The 18,009-nt window shown below is 37.5% G+C and overlaps 1 protein-coding gene across 1 annotated transcript; it reads right to left on the bottom strand.

Moving 5' to 3' along the window:
• Positions 1–528: 528 nt before the first annotated feature.
• Positions 529–13,464, bottom strand: LOC139731842 (cytochrome P450 4C1-like). The gene is made up of 7 exons (XM_071642717.1): positions 13,365–13,464; positions 8,240–8,358; positions 6,540–6,725; positions 5,364–5,466; positions 2,956–3,090; positions 1,095–1,274; positions 529–692 (listed from the first exon to the last, which is right to left on the bottom strand). Exons 1-7 carry the CDS (start codon positions 13,462–13,464, stop codon positions 529–531), a joined length of 987 nt encoding a protein of 328 aa, XP_071498818.1.
• Positions 13,465–18,009: the final 4,545 nt, after the last annotated feature.

Raw genomic sequence — 18,009 nt, 5'->3', positions numbered from 1 at the left:
TGAGTTAACTACATTCTTGTATGAAAATTTGAGATATTTGTGTTTAAAACTGATAAACACAACAAAAGAAAATTACAAGAATTTTTTTTTTTTTTTGCTAATGATAACTTTAATAAAGAATATTCCTCGTTTTGTAACAAATGAGGTGTCAACGGAAAGGCTTTATTCTGCGGTGCTATCAAATGATGGACTTCTTTGAATTGTTTAAACATGGCCGCAACATTAACTCACGATCAAATTCTTCAAGTACATGCATAGGCCTATCAGATCTGTTTGGTTGAATGGTTCCACTGCGTTTCCGATACAGTGCACTCCTGTTATAACGAACACGGTCATAACGAAATTCCAGTTACAACGAAGTAAAATTGCAGGCCGCAACATTACTCGCTCTTTGTTTTTGTTATTGTTTATTTGTTCAGTTATAACGAAATATCGATATAACGACAGAATACCGCCTGTCCCGAGGACTTCGTTTTAAGGGTGTCCACTGTATATACACGAAGCAGCTCTCAGTCATGTCGATGTTGGCTACTCCCTTCTGCTGATTTCCATGAGGATCTTTCCCTCTGCTGGTCTCGTGACAAACTCTACAGACGGCTTTGCCTCGTCAATTGTCTGGAGCGAGCGAAAGGAAAACCGCCTCAGAAGGTTAGACAAGACAACCTTCTCTTCCATCGTCGCGAATCGCTGGCCTGAAAGCGCAAAGAGAAAAGGTACAAAATGTTTCATCTTACTATCCTTTTCCATTGATCTATCTTGATTTGCCCTCTCGTATTTCCTCTCAAAGAATGCCCTCTGAAACACCTAAAATCATTTAACCAACTTAATAAAAAAAAAACCGGAAAGCTTTTAATAGTCATATGGAAGCTAACGAAAACTTTAATAATCCCTGGACATGCCGTAAGTCATCATTTTGACATCTGAATGATATTCCTGATTTAAGATTTTGCTACAAAACTGAATTACAAAAAATAAACATGTCATCTTGCCGTGACATCAGTCACAAGGTACGCCCAAAAAAGGTGGTTTTTTTAAATTATTTTTTAAGGGGGTGCAGGGCTAACTGTCATATATGTCATGTTAAAATTGATTACCGATGCAATTCCTTGGTCCGGCCGAGAAAGGGACGTAGGCAAAGGGGTGTCGCTTGGCGCTATTTTCCGGAAGGAAGCGATCGGGGTCAAAAACCTCCGGATCGGGGAAGTGTTCTGGGTCATGGTGAAGGCTGTGCATCCACAGTTGGATGTCGGTTTCCTTTGGCACGACTTTGCCGTCTGTATGAAAAGACGTTATGATAATAGAGAATACCTATCAGATTCCCTCGCATTTCTCTACTCATTATCTTGTCAACCGAAAGCAACTATTGTGAGATCATACGTGAAGTCATTCTCAAGGTATATGTTCTTTCATATTTTCAAACTCTTTTATAGAGAAAGACAAATGAATAGGAATCGTTGATCCAACGTTTCAACAGACGAATTCAGCGCGTGAGCTTATATGGATGGTATAGTTTTGGTTGAGATGGCCGGCTTCAGGTTTCAAGTTTTTAGTGAGATAATGAGAAACCTCTTAGGAAATTTGAAAGAGCATACAATTCCAAGATGAATTCAAAGTCTTTCTGATGAAAATTGGTATTGAAATGGCCGAAATATAAAAAAAAGCAATCCATTCAATTCAAAGTTTATTTTCATTTTTCGACAAAACATATATGTTTCACTTCCTTTACAGAATAAGGTAAACAGAACATTGTGTAATGAAAAGATTGTACAATAATTGAGGACCTTATAGTAATTATACATTGTAGTAAAAAAAGAAACAGAAGTAGTCGAAATGAAATACATGTAAAACCTTGCCTAAAGTGCGAAAATGGAGAGATCCACTAAAAAGACAGAGCTTGTAGAATGTTGGCTCCTCTGGAAAAGAACATCGATGGAAAGAGAAATTGAAGCATCGTAAACACACAAAAAAAAAGAGGAAGAAGTCTGGATTTTTTTTTATATTTGAACAACATTCTTTTCCTTCGTTTCCTTATCTCAGCCATTTCAAAACCAATGTTTATAAACTTTGAATTCATCTTGGAATTTTATGCCCTGTAATATTTCATAAGCTATTTTGTAATTATCTCGTGAAAAGGGAAAAGCTGAATCCTCATCTCAACCAAAACTATACAATCTCTTTACGGTCGCTAATTCACTTTCTTCTCTCTTTCAGAGGAATGACTGTGATCACCAATCATCGATCCTTTTGAAAATTGTGAGGGAAACTCCCTTAAAAACAATAAAGTATACAATCACATGGCCTTAAGTTATTAAAGTTCAGTTCAGTTTATTCCGTTTTCAATGAAATACGTATATGAAATATTCAAATAATTATGTCGTAAATTACAGTGTATGTGAATTGTTTCAACCAATGAATACAAATTATGGAGGACGATCGTATTAGAAAATGATAAAAGGAGAAAAAATATCAAATAATGTCCAGTTGAAGTAACACTATGCGATAAAGAGCACTTCGAGTTTAGTTTAAAGAGATTCCTATTCATATTTATTCACTTGTTTGTTTTTTTGTTTGTCTGTATGTTTCATTTCCATCTGAGAAGATTGCTGGATAGCCGATATTCATCTGCAATAGCTGGTATTCCATGGGGTCCGGTTGGATGTATTACCAAGCGGGACCACTTCACCAGGTTAAACACCCTGCTCTTTGCGTTCTTTGGGATCTTTAACGTGCATGAGTTGTGACTCTCTCACACACGGGACTTCCATTTTATGTCCTCTTACTAGAGGGGATGGCATGATTACACAGAAAATTTTTATGCATGTATACATAAATATCATATACATTTATATGATTTTTTTTTTCTTGACGAGGAAGATAGCCCCAAACTGATAATATAAGACGTTACAACCTACAAGAATAAATGAAAAAAATACAAACGAAAATCGTTTCATATACCCAAGACGATATCCTCGTCAATGGTCCTGGTAACCATAGGAACTGGTGGAATAAGACGATGTGATTCTTTCAGGACTCGAGCCATATATGGCAGGTTAGCCAGGTCGTCTGAGGTCACAGAACGGTCCGTGTCCCCTACAAATATGTCGACAAGCATCATTACATGCATATGTGTACACACTTCAACCCACACTTACATACACTCAGCAAAAAAAAGAAAAGAAAAGAAGGTAAACACTTTTTCAAGTTCATATTTTTCATAAAATATTTGGATAGATATGAATGTTTTATATACCATGTTAAAGGTAGTTTAATTGGCTATCAACCTGGTAGGTCAATAGTATAAATGAGTGAACATTCATTCATTTATCTCCTCCAAAGCACAAAAATAAAAATTGCAAAAGTGGACAAGTTGTCATTCATGCGTATGCGATGTGCTCTTCCATGCCATCACAATAACAACAAATGACAATTTAAAACCAAAAAAAAATTCAAATTGAGTTTCAAAAATCATCCTATGATCTCTATAATGACTTTGTAGCCCGCAAAGATAAAGAAAGACGAAAAAATAAAAGAGAAAATTAAGAATCTTCTGTCTAAATCAAAATACAAATGGCATGAAAGAGGCAATATTCCCAAAAATGGCAGACATTCCAAACGTTATTTCAAATTAAGAAATTTGAAAAAGAAATGATATTTGGTTCTTGAATTTTCCTCATGAATTATTGAATTCCTAAATCAAAAGAATGAAATAAGAAAGTATGTCCATTTTATCACTTTTGCGGCTTACTCCCTGTGTCATTTGAAGTTAGATTCGACAGAAAACTCTTTTCCCTCTTTAGTTTCCCACTTTGTTTTGTGTTTGAGGATATGAAGAGATACAAGGGGACGAAAACTTATTTTTTGCTATTTAATTCATGCCTCTCATTGTGTTAAATTGGTCTTTTGCTATCACTGCTATCCTTAAGGGCGTTTGCAAATGAATGACAAAATGTCAACTTTTGCAATTTTTACTTTTGTGTCTTGAAGGATAAAAATCAATGTATTCACTCATGCATGACATTTCCCTTTGTATTAACCTACCAGGTTGATAGCCAATTAAATAATCTTTAATGATAACACAATGATTTTGATGAAAATCTTCTATGAAAAATATGTGCCGGAAAAAGTGTTTACTTTCTTTTTTCTGAGTGTATGTGTACACTCGGCAAAAAAGAAGGCGGACAGTTTTTCAAGTTCAAATTTTCATGGATTATTTGCCTGATACTAGTGTTTTACATACCATATTAAAGGTTATTTAATTGGTTGTCAACCTAGTAGATTAATACAAAGGGAAATTGTACGCATGAGTGAACACATTCATTTTGATTTGATTTGATTTGATTTATTTCCGCATTCAATTAAATACAAATTGAATACAAATTTCAAAAGCACAAAGACAAAGAATAACAAGTGCACTGAAATAAAACGATAACAGCACACAAATAGATACACGTAGGTAATTGCATTGAGAAGCATACATTCACAGAAACATAAATTAAATACACAGGTTTTTTCAGTATATAAAGTAACAGATATAATTGAATGCAAGAGACCGCCATCGTGAGCGACTATGCTTGAAATGGATGGGGCCTCATTCATGTGTTTTCGCTCTTCCATACAAAAAAAAAGATGACATCAAGGACAAATTTAACACAACAAGAAATGCAAATAAATAAGTATGAATAAATCTGTGATCTCTACATCTTCGTAGCCCCCCAAAAATAAAGCAAGGCAAAAAAATGATAATAACCAAGAAGAAAACGAAAAGAACAATCTAGTCCCCCTTCCATTATATTATCTACCATCCTTCTCCCCTGGATCCGGTGGGGGGGGGGGCACCTGATTCCGCCATGAACAAACTTGAAACTAGTCACCAATGTACAAACTCATAGTATTAACTTAGCTCTGCCACTTTTGGTTCACACATGGGGCTGTCGATTTATGTAACACATGATGTGAAATTATGAAGATCGTCTGGAATGCCCCTTTAATGTTCGTGCTCAAAACATCAAAAAGAACTACCAAGTAGTCGCGTGTGACCCGAGTACTGAGGACAATACAATGTATAAATTTTTTCATCTTTTCCTGGGCAAAAACGTATACAGCCTCAATCTTTACATGTCTGCAAAGTAGAAGGAAAAGATCAGACAAGTTTAATTAATAAAAGCAAACCGAGTATATTTTACCAGCCACGTCATGATCTCCAGTGTTTTAGTCTACAAATTCCATACAAAAAGAAGAAATAAGCTATTTTACGTTCAGGTCTAAGATATACCGGAATCCTCACAGAATCCTATAAAGCCTATAAGATCCTATAAAGTTACATCCCTAGCTGCATAATACTTGAAAGTACCAAACGTTAATACCAAGGACAGTGTCCAACTCGTCATGCAGGCGCGCCTGAACATCGGGGTGCTGGCCAAGAAGAAGCAGGGTCCAGGACATTCCAGCCGCTGTGGTGTCATGACCCTATCGCAAAGATTACCAATTCGATGGCAACAATGAAATAACCATAATGATGGAAGTAATAGTAAAAGCGACAACGATAATAATCAAATGATGATGATTATGATGATGACGTGTAATTCTAATGCTTACGATACTGATTACGAGAACAAATGGTTTATTTACGTCATTAGATTAACGTGGATCACGTGCAGCTGATGTGCTTTAAAACATGTTATCATCCCCGGTGACTGAGGCGAAATTAGCAACTGTATTATTATACTGAACTCACTCCCCTCTCTGGGCAGTCTCTTACACAAGACTGTCGCTTTATGACCTATATCTTTTTTTTTTTTAATTCAAACCAAGTTCTGTTTCCAACATGATATCCACGTATATTTCTGATGGTTACACAGGATTGTTTCAAGCACTTTACTTTGGTTCATCAAGACTTTGGGAAACAACATTCGCTCACAAACGGCTTCCACCGCAAGGGTGGGTTACATCATCTTTTCTTATGTTGTTCTTGTCTAATTTCAAATATTATTGTTTGAAAGCCGGTACGCTCCCAGCTCAAGATTGTGGCAAAATCGGGTGGGTGGCTTTGAACGAACTGTGGGGGTTTCCTTTCAGTACGAGCCTGTAGAAACAAGTCTGCAACTGTTAAAGACAAAAAAAAAGATAATCCGTCTTGATTAACTATAGTCGATATGAATACTCGGGGAGCAATTACTACAGACAAGAAAAAAAAACCAAAAACGGACTGGTAAAAACGAAAGATTCAGGACTTTGGCGCAATATGATTAAAAAATCATAGCGACAGGTGTTGTTGTCAGTTCAAATTCATATTATACATTACCAAATACAATCATGAACGCTTTGCAGCCCTTGGCAAAACGCAACGCCATATATCAGACCCTGGAGTGGCGGGGGAAAAAAAAGAAACCGGTCTCGTCATTGCCCATAGAAATCGGAAGGAGTTTTACACACACACACACTCACACACACAGACACACAGACACACACACACACACACAAAGCAAAGCAAACAAAAATAGTCAATTCACAACTACATGTTACGAACAATGCATTCCTACCTCAAACATGAAGGTATCCACTTCATCCTGGATGTCTTTAATTGTGAAGTTTGGGTCCTCTCTGTGAATCTGGACAAGGAGATCCAAGAATGCGATACGCTTCCGTGTTCCAACACTTATCGCGCCATTGCCCACGTAACTGGCGCCAAGAGGTGTGGAAGTATGGTGCAGTTTTTCGCGAATCACCTGAGAATAAAATATGAAATTACAGACGTGTGTAGGATGAACTTACACCCGCAAAGAGCGACTCTCTTCTTTACTGGATCATACTCCCACGGAGAGTTGGCTAAATTTCATCCTTAAAGACCCGGTCATTTGGGGATGTACATGTCTCATCGAGCTAAAAGGCTGGCCCATCTTGGATGTATTCGGGAACCAAGGTAAACGAATTGTTTATAGCTTTATCACTGATCTCTCTGAAAATGGACACACAACCCCTCCCATCCCCCCCCCCCCCCCCGCAAAAAAAAAAAGGAGAGAAGAGAAATGGAAAGTAGACCATCGTTACTAGTCATTGTACGCTTTGATGCACACATCGCTGACCTTAGTTTCGAATGTACCCTGTTGGTTAGAAATTGAATCGGATCACCCATGAATTCCACGTTCCTAGGTCTTTTAGCTCGATTGAACCGTAAGGCAGCAGGAATGGCTTCCACATTATTGGTCAGATAATAGGTGGATCTTAATGGCATAGTCGTGACAGCCGAGTCTAGGTATCATAGTCAGCAAAATGAAATAATATGTGAGCTAATGAACTGTTACAAATATTTTTTTTAATTGATAGAGGCCAGTTAAGGCCATTTATTCGGCAAAATAAAACACAAAAACATATAATAGTGGCGTTTACAATGAGAGCAAGGCAGCCTTGAAAGCATCTTGTGCTTGTGTTAGGTTGCCTTTACACATGAAAATACAACTTTACAATAGCAACATATATTACAACTGTTTTTGTGTGAAAACGAGTAAATAAACAAAACATCATCACATTAATACATACATATTATATACACACTCAAACACACAGACACACACACACACACACATGCAGTATACATACTGCTATACTACTCAGTCATGGCTAACTGGTCAAAGAAAGAACGCTTCAGTAAGCACTCAAATAAGAATTGTGCTGCATTTCAAAGCAGTACTTATTGAATTCCATTCACTTACGCCGGTGAACCTAATAGAGTGGGATCGTACAGTCAAACGAGTGAAAGGATACCGTAAATTACTTCGAGAACGAGTGGAATACATGTGAAAATAAGAGCTTGTTAGAAACATATTATCAAACTTGAACTTGAAGTGACATTAGTTAGAGTATGTTTATAAGGAAACAAATAAACAACCGAAGAATTGTTCTAGGTTTCAGAGACGTCACTATAGAGACAATAGTCTATAAATTGTTTGGGTTTTTTTCACATATAAAACACAATGCTGGAAATGATTTGCCTGAATATGAGGACTTTATTATTAACCCTAAGCAATGAAAGATTTGACATAATATGTTTTATAGCACGTATACAGCGGACAAATATTTGTACAGCTGCGCCTGCCACGGCACATTGGCGGGAAAACAAAAGAGTTAAAATAGCGCTGAAACCAACTATAACGACACGTCATGTTTGGTCCCTGTTGAAGAGAGATTTTGTTGCAAGTCATGATGGCTTGAACGTAGCAATTTATTTTATTGTCAAGCTCACCTCCATGTGCTTAGCTCCATATACATATAAGCTCGGCTTCGGCCCAAACCATAACCTCACTAGGCCGCCAGTCTTCTTACGATACTGTTCCATCACACCAATGTTGTAGAGAAAAAACCCTGAGAGTCAAAAATTAAACAGAACAAAATCCAAGGAAAAATTCACAAACAAAGTAAAAACAATGATATTGATATACAATTGATCTACCTGCTGATGTCAGACATGATAATTGAGTTCGATTATGCTTTTTATTTCCATCCGGCAAAAAGGATCTACAGAGTATGCATTAACGACTCATATTGTTTTACAATTTGTAAGCAACGCAGATAATAACACGTTTGTACAATATTATGAACGAATGAATTAACAATGCAAACTTCGCAATTTTAACGAATATAAATACATCGAAGGAAAGGAGTGATTTATATTGAAAGTACAGCTTGCAAAACGTCATCCGCTAGAAAAGCAGAATTCGAAAATCATGTTATAAATCCTGATTTATCCATCTACAGTACAGCATTTTTTAACATGAATGAAATGAAATATATGTTGCGCCTAGACATTCATTAAGCTGTGCGTACAAAGACAATGAAGTGAAAACAAGGCATTACAAACATGACAAACAAAAACACACAGATGATCACACACACACAAACAAAAAGCAGGGAAGAAAAAAGGAGCACCAAGACATTACAACAGTAAAGGTCAGAGAGAAAGGAGAAGGGAAAGGGAAGCAACGAAGAGAGAGAGGTCTCTGAACACGCAAATGCATTTCCAGAACAGATGAAAGTACGCATGTTACTACATGAATAATTCAATTATTGTAAGAAAGCTGATATTGCCGCACTTATAGGACATTAAATGGTTTCAAAAATGTTTTCAAGCGGCTATTAACTGAAAAGCATTCTAAAACTTATAAATGTGATGATGTTCAAGAGCTAACCATAATGTACTTGTGAAATTATAGCACGACGGAAATGTACTAAAGGATAAATGTATCCTTCATTTTAAATCTGCTTGCATTAGTTTGTTTGCTCGCGTTTGTGTGTTTATGTTTCTGTTTTTGAAATCACCACTATGTGTCAATTGTGGTTTATAGAAAGAAAAGATGAAACACTGCGGTACCTTTCCCAGAATTAGGTTTGGAATAAGGCCATACTGCGTTGTCATTGACCCATTCACTTAAGAACTTGTTCCATCTGCAATGTTGTCACGTCATATTTTTTTCATGTTACTGTCACAGTCATTTTTTTCATGTATGCATGTTTTATTAGAATTCGAAATGTCATTTGTAATCTTACTTACGTACATAAAACCAATTACACAAATTCCCTAAGCACTTCTGAGTTTGAGAAATCAATATTGATAAACTATGAGATGAAAATTTGTTTCTGACGACAATATACAATAGACGTGAAAATGAGCCGGCTTAACATTTTGGAATTTTACCTGACACTCCAAAAAACATTAAAAAAGAAACATTTTAGGTATACGGGGCACAAAAAAAAACAAGTAAAAAGAGTGTTACTGATCATCGAAAGAACAAAAAAAAAAAAAACTGGCTTTGCTTAACAATACCAATTTTCAATCTCAGAATGAAACATATTTTAGTAACTATTTTAATCAGATATTACCAAAAGAGCCCACTTCCTTAACGTCAATAAAACAAAAGGTAAACTTTCCCCCTCTGGAAAATAAATTGATCAGTACTTGCTGTTAATGGCCGTTAGCACTGAGCAAGTCAAATGTTCAAAGTTTGAATTTTATCTCACAAAAAAAAAAAAAAGGTCATAGGTCTACGGAAACATAAGAAATTGGTAAGATTAAGTTAAAACTCAAACAAGATCAAAATATAAATCCAATTTATCATCGTAAGAGTACTTGCTTCCCTTTGTGATATACCAACAACTAATACATGAAATAAACGTGGAAACTTGCTCCAATGCTTAATCCATGGGAACCACATTCAAACCAACCGTCTCCGATCAACTCATATGAATGAGCGAAGGAGGTATCACATACATCTTTGGATGATTATTATTCTCCCTTGGTTCATTCTTAAAACTTTATGTTCACAGGTTTTATGACATACAAATGACTCATTGACTCAAATGACCTCGAATCATCATATGATTATATTTACATGTTTCTGTGATCTTAATGTGACTAACAAAAGACATGGCGAGGGAACATGCAAGTTATGCTCGGTCTCGGGGAGGGTGCATTCAGATGTCTTTTGTTTATTATATTAGTACTTTAGCAATGATTGACAGATGAGGTCACAACCAGAATCTTGGTTTGGAAGGGTGTTTTTTTTTTGTGAGCGCATCCAAGAAATCTCAAGAAAAATAGAAGAAAAAGTATTTAAAAATATATGGCTTGTTTCTAGATATTCGTTTCACCGGAAAAGTGATGTTGAGGTTACCGTGAATTAACACAAATCAACATGAATTTCTACGTCATAAAACCTTTAATCACTTACTTAAAAGGAAATTATTTTCTTCCAGTTTTGGTTAGCTATATAGGTTACTGTACTGGCCGGAAACATTTCCGCGATGCAATGACAGGTATGGTTGGAGGGAACCCGGCAGTTCAGTTAAACTACATAAGTGTAAGAACACGTGATGAACTCATTCATCTCAGCATCTGCAAACTTAACTAGAATTGCTGGGGTGAACCATTTTCCTTCATTCGGTCATTTTTCATGACTTCATTTCAGGTACAGAAGAACGTGTTAGTGGACTCCGCTACAAGTCGCTGGTTGTGGTGTGAGATTACATTCGCTCCATAAACACTGATAAACGAAAAATTTTCTCATAGGACAAAGATGCTTGATCAATCAGTTTTCCTTTCCCTTCTCCTTACACGATTCCAATCCAGATACGCGAGAGGATCTTGGCATACTTGGCGAGAGGTCCCTGATGTGATGATAGTAATTGTTAGTACAAGAAATACGTAGGCCTACTAGCAGCAAGATGCCTCACCAATATGAATAGCTTTTTCCATTCCATCTTTCGGCGACAGGTACAGAGCAGTATGTCGATTCCAGGCTTAATCAGACACAGCACCATCCATCTCGACGGGATGTTCATGCAATGCACCAAAAACTTTCATTTTCCTGTCATGTAACTCAAGGGCTAAAACATACCCTTTATCTTTTGTGTCTAGGTTTACAGTATCCCATTTCATCTTGTGTATGAAATAATTCTCAATGGTCGTGACCCTGCTGGAGCTGTCAGAGTCAGCCACAGATGATTCTAAGTTTGATAAATTAGTGCGACTATCTGACACCTCACTACGAATAGCAGTAAAATTGATATTGATATTGATATCGATATTCTTCTAACTTTTTTGAATTCGGACTGTTGTTATTGTATGTAGATGTATGTAGATTGCGGTGGAAGGGTGAGTTCACAGAAAAGTCGTGTGTAGGGCCAGGTCCCCGGCGTGTCACCAGAATCGGGGTGTAGTTTTGCACGTACGTCTACGTCTGCGCCAAGGTGGTGGTAAAAGTATTTGTAGTTTTTCCTTATTTCACTGAGCCGCGAAGGTTTGCGAACGTAGCGAATTTGGAATTTCGCCAGGGTTCTTAAAGGGTTCTAAAAGTTCGTTAACATTTGCAAGAAAGTTCGCGGACGGTTTTTATTGTCGCAAGCAGTTTTTTTTTTTTTTTTTTTGTCGCAAAGAAGTGTTGAACATGTTCAAAATTTCTTTGCGAATTTGAATTTTCCCTAACAGTTGCAAAAATTCACAAAACACTCGTAAGAATTCGTAAACGGTCGTAATACGGTGTCGCTAACATTCTTTATTGATTCGCCACTGCTAGCGAACAAGTTACCAATACATATGGTTCCTGTATAAAAGCTCCTGAAACAGGCCAGATTCCACTCTAAGAAAGTTCTTGAAGCTCTTGACATCTCCATCATGTAATTGCTGCAAAAGCTTTTCATATTGACAAAAGTTTGCCCTCTGCAACAATCGCTCTCTGACCCAAACAGTCTTTCTTGTCTTCTTCCTTTCTTGTTTTTCCTCGTCTTCTTTCTTTCTCTTGAGCTGCACGATAGCTGTAGCAGCACCCAGGCAAAGCAGTTCTTCAAGGATAGTAGCACGTTGAGCCTCCTCTGGGCAGAAATTCATTTCCATAATTATTTTGGAAATCCATCTTGAACGGTGGTCACAAGTGATCTGATTGCAGTGGAAGGTTGTACGTTGGTTTTATGGGTCTGACTATACATAATCGCCTGGTACTTTTCAAGGTCCCAAAACATTCACAAATTGTCGCAAGGGATTGGCAAACAGTTTCTAATATTTGCAAAACTGTCGCTAACATTTGCTAACAGTCTCTAATAGTCGCCACCTGTGTTTCGCAAGCACTTTCGCAAACATTCCTCAAGTGTTGCTAATTGTCGCTAAACATCGCTAAAAGTCGCTTGCTGTCGCTAATGGCAGAAGTGACCCCTAATTTTTTCGCAAACATTGGTCAGAAAAGTTGGCGAATCTCAAATTCGATACGTTCGCAAACGTTCGCTACTCAGTGAGATACGTAAGGAATAATGTTCCCTTGGATGATTCACCCCTTTCGTATTCCATCTACTCGTAATAATAATAATAATACAATCTGGGAGATCAGTAAAAATATTTCGGATCCGAAAAAGATACACGTATCAAGAGCGTAGCAAGAACGTTCGACCGACGCCATGCTTGGTTGAATTGTTCGAATACAATTCGACCAGGGAGGTTATCTTACGAGTTTCTGAATATCATAACGGTTTTATTTTTTGTAAGTATAAACATAACCCGGTTAATTAAGTGAATAAGTCATTATTGGAAATATCAAGAAGGGATTTTTTTGTTTTTTTAGCTTTTGTGAGAAAACAAGACAGTAGAAATGTAGGCGAATAACATAAAAGTTTTTAAGAAATGTTGGTGTGAGTGTGTTATGCCATTTATATGATAAGAAAACGGGGATACGTGTCCTAGTACGGATCCTTCATAGGGTACACCACATGAAATGTGTTTGGAAAAAGAGTCATAATTATTCAATTTATACATAGATCTACGGCTGCCTGCCCGACAGGTAAACTCTGTACCACTCCACCCCCCCCCCCCCCCCCCCCGCGTATACCGCAATTGTTCAGTTTGCAAGGAAGAATTTCGTGGACTATTGTGTTGAAGGCCATGGAGAAGTCCAGAAGCTTACCCACGGTGTGCTCATGATGATCCATAGCAGAAGCATTTTTTTTATGGAGTATTGCACGTAACTTTCAATGATTGTCATAAAAGTCACATTGCATTGTTAATAACACATTTCGCTTTTTTTTTCTTATTTTAGATGAGCCGTCCTTATATATATACATAAATATACGTTTCTTAGAATAGGATGCAATCATAATATACAGGCCAATAACTACAGTAGGTTGAAGGATCTTTTTTTTTTTCTTTTTGAAAATCGGTTTACCTGAGCCATTTCTATCTTTTTACGGTACAGTGCCAGATTTATCAATTAGAAGTATGAACTAAAGGATTAATTATTTGAGGAGCAATCTTTCAATGAATTATTTGAAATATCAAAAAGAAGTCTTCTTTTTTGTTGTTGTTGTTTTATATTCAGTACTTTCTGTTCATTCTTTGTGGTCAGACAGAAAGATTATAGGGAATAGGATTAAGACAAAAAAAACATGAAATGGATATGAAGATGAAGCAATTTGTTTTGTCAAAATATAACCTGTGATCACAAAATAGGCTTGACTATCGATTTTAATTTTATCTCCTGATTTCATTTCTAGAGTACTCTGATAATTTTCCTTTTAAGAACATTATTCATTGATCTTCGTGCTTCCTTTGTTTTTTTTATTACAATTGTTCAATTGGCAAGTGAAATGTTCTCTCTTTATAAACGCAAAGAAATTGATAGAATATTCTTACATTTGGCATGTAAATGGGTCTTTTTTTGCTAATCCAATTACATATTTTTCTTATATACACATTTTCCTCGAATATTTTCCCTAAATAATTGCTGCTCTACATTACAAGATTACATTCGTAGTATGCCAATATGCATCTTTTTTTATAAATCCATTTGGTTTGTACAAAATCGTAAAGACTTGTATACACTGTGGGAGTCCGGTGAGATTATGTCCATAACCTTAGCTCACGTTGAATATATGCTTGCGACTACTTAGAATGTCAAACTTCGTTGTGCTCTATTTCAGGGTAAGTTGTTTTTGTTTTTGTTTTTGTTTTTTTTAAGCAAGCTTTTACAATTTTGCTCATTTGGTGGACTCAATTTATTGATGGCAATTCGGAAAAGATGTAAATCATATACATTTCAAAACGACCAACAGCTCCCTGATTTAGACATAATTCTAAAAATCGATATTTTTTGTTTTATCTGTACCGTTGCGTTATTCACCATGAAGTAAATAGTTATATATAATGACACAAGCATAAGGGTATTACAAAATGTCATACGAATTCATGAACGATTATGTAATAGTCATGGGTGCGATATCTCGTGGATCGTTGCTGAATTGGTGGGCATTTCCAACGATCGGAAGGGCTGGAGGACCATCGAATTTGCTAATGAGAATGAAAATCCGGAGGAATTTCACCAGAAGGTACGTCAAGGCAGACGTCGCGAGGATGATCGTCGCCAAAACTCCAACTCCAAGCACGGTTAACATGATGGATGAAAAACACCGACTTGATGATTCTAGAAAAGTGGTAGTGAGAGAACTGACTGATGGGCGTCAGGGCCTAACGAACCTGAATGACACACTGCGAGTACGTCCGCTCTCACACGCGAAAACGAATGTTTAAAATGCGATGCCAAAACCAATAATTCTGGTGTTTGCACATATGTTTGCACACACACACACACACACACACACACACACACATACACACACATACACGCACGCACGAAAATCGCAATCATCAGCACGAGTAGGTCTTTACCTTTTCTGGCCTTCCGACGATATGACTAGGGGGTTCACATTGGGCCTGCGTGGAGTTGAGTAGTTTTGCATACCGACCTCCTTGGGGTACAGACTACGCTGAGCTTGTGCCTACCCTGGCCTTCTTACCAATACGCTGAGCGTATAAGGGTGTACGCGAGATGAATGCAAAATCAATGAGTGAAAAAATAATAGATAGATACATAGATACATAGATACATAAATAAATAAATAAATAAATAAATAAATAAATAAATAAATAAATAAATAAAATTAAATTGACAAACATGTTTAATTTTTCCCGTACTTTCGGGTAGACCATAAAACACAAAAATACGCAGGTTATGGGCAAGTCTACGCAACACTACGATACTACCCGTCATGCTTACGCAAAAGCACGCAAAACTACGCTACCAGAGCCAAGAGAAAGACTGTGTCACGACGTTATCCGTTCTTACTGTGAAAAAGATTCATCAAAGTTCGGATTTTTCACGGAATTGCTCCAAGTGCTTGCCCTTCAAACATGAGGAATGTGCTGTGGTGACTATTGATACTGTCTGTGATCAATTTGTGGACATGTTGAGATCAGGAAGTAGGACAGCAGGACAGAGAAAAACGGGCAGAGGTAGCTCATCAAAAAATGTCGGCAGGTACGAGCCTCTAGCGTCCGACGATGGGGAACCCTCCGGCTGCCGAGACGAGGATGAAGAGGGTACCAAATTGGGTGCTCAATCTACCATGGAAACGGACAAGGGTGCAAGCAACACAATAGATGATGCGACTCCGGAATGCGCGTCATTCAAGTTCGACGAGAGTGACACAGTGAAACTCAAAGACCAGATAAAAGAAGTGATTTGTGCCGAGCCAATCCTTTCAAAGTTGGTTGACCTCCTCGCAGCGGCCCTGATAGACCGGGTATTTCAAAGTGTGTATGCGGCAGTCAACCTGGACGTCGAGAAAAAGCAACAAGAAGTGAATGAACTTGAGAAAAAAGTCAAACAACTGGAGAAAAAGCTCTCTGACAGCGAAAACTACCAGGAGGAACAAGAGCAGTACTCAAGGCGAAACTGCCTTCGAATATACGGCGTGCCGGAGAAGAAGGACGAAATCAGCAATGACGTTGTGCTCGATCTTCTCAACTCCAAACTCGACCTCGGTTTCAACGTGGGGGAAGGCGACCTGGACAGAACACACCGGATTCAACCGAAAAGACCTCAGACAGGAAGAGCTGATCAACCACGGCCACTGATTGTCAAGTTTGCGCGGTACAATGTTCGTCAAAAAGTCTATGCCGCCAGAATGAAGCTGAAGAGAACCCCGATATACATTCGCGAAGACCTGACATCATCTAGGCAAGAACTCGTCCGTGAGGCTCTGAGATGCGACTCGATCACCAGGGTGTGGACCAATGACGGCAGAATTCGTGCACTGACAAGGGATAGCAAGATAGTGAACATTCGACATCGGGCAGATCTTGAAAAGCTGTGAGGTATCAGAACACTTGTGCATATCATTTTTGTATATTGTTATATAGATGGCTGTTAAATTTCCGTGTTTATCATGTGACAAGTCAGTCAGGTCTAACCAGAAAGGTATACTTTGCGTCTCTTGTTTAAAATGGGCACACTTTCGCTGCTCAGGCGCTTCTCATGAACTTTTCAATTCTGATGTAGATTGGATGTGCAATGCATGTTTAATGAATGAACTGCCTCAAAACATAGATAAGTTGAATGATAATGACGATGAACATGTAAGTATCAGTCAGGAAAGTTTTGATAAACTGTCTCCAGATACATATATCAGTCATCAAAAACCTGAAGTTATATTTCAGCACGTAAACTCGCATCCTGGTTTTAATATTGCACATTTGAATGTATGCTCTCTTTTGAAAAATTTTGATGAAATAGCACATGTAGTAAAAACAAATAAAATTCATGTTTTGTGTCTTTCTGAAACAAGATTAGACCAATCTATTACTGATAATGAAATTTTTATTGAAGGATATGCAAGCGTCAGAATGGACAGAAACAGAAATGGTGGAGGTATTTTGATATATATTCACGAGTCTGTAATATACAAAAAGAGACAGGATATATTTGATGATAAACTGGAGTTATTGTGTATCGAAATTTGTCTACCAAAACAAAAGCCATTTCTTGTGCTTTACTACTATAGACCCCCAGATTCTTATATCGATATGTTTGATAAAATAGAAAATCTCTTAGAGAACATTGAAACCCAGAGCATTGATTATGTTTTTTTGGGTGACATGAATTGTGATCTTAGCAAAGTGCCATCAGCACATCACACCAAACGTTTATTGCAAATAGCGGAAGAACATGAGCTGAAACAATTCGTTGAATTGCCTACTCGGATTACATCTAAAACCTCAACTCTAATTGATGTTCTGTTTTCCTCAAATCATGAGAAAATATCGTTTTGTGATGTAATACCCCTGAGTTTAAGCGATCACTATGGTCATGGCTACTTGGGTGTCACGATGTGACTGAGAGTGCGAGTGTGGAATGTGTGAGATTCCTTTGTTCAGGCAAGCCATCAGGTGGGAAATGGGGACAGCAGGCGTAAACAGCATAGAAATTTAGAATCGGGCAAGCCAGGTGGAGAGAAGTGGTTAGGGAGAAAGGACAGTGTGGAAGAAAGAGGGAGGCTCAGTGGAGTCAGGGTAGAATGGCTAATGTAGAAAGGGAGAGTTGGTAGGAGAGAATAGGTATTTAGTTAGGGGGAGATAGTTGGGATAGATAGGTTTAAAGCCAAAAGGAGGAATTAGTTGGAAAGAAAAGGGACATGTAATAA

The sequence above is a fragment of the Diadema antillarum genome, unplaced genomic scaffold (genome assembly GCF_040938485.1).
Source record: "Diadema antillarum isolate AM-2024a unplaced genomic scaffold, OU_Dant_1.0 seq00000386_RagTag, whole genome shotgun sequence".
NCBI classification, from domain to species: domain Eukaryota; kingdom Metazoa; phylum Echinodermata; class Echinoidea; order Diadematoida; family Diadematidae; genus Diadema; species Diadema antillarum.
The sequence above is the reverse complement of the archived record's forward strand: the minus strand, read 5'-3'. Positions and strand labels throughout refer to the sequence as shown.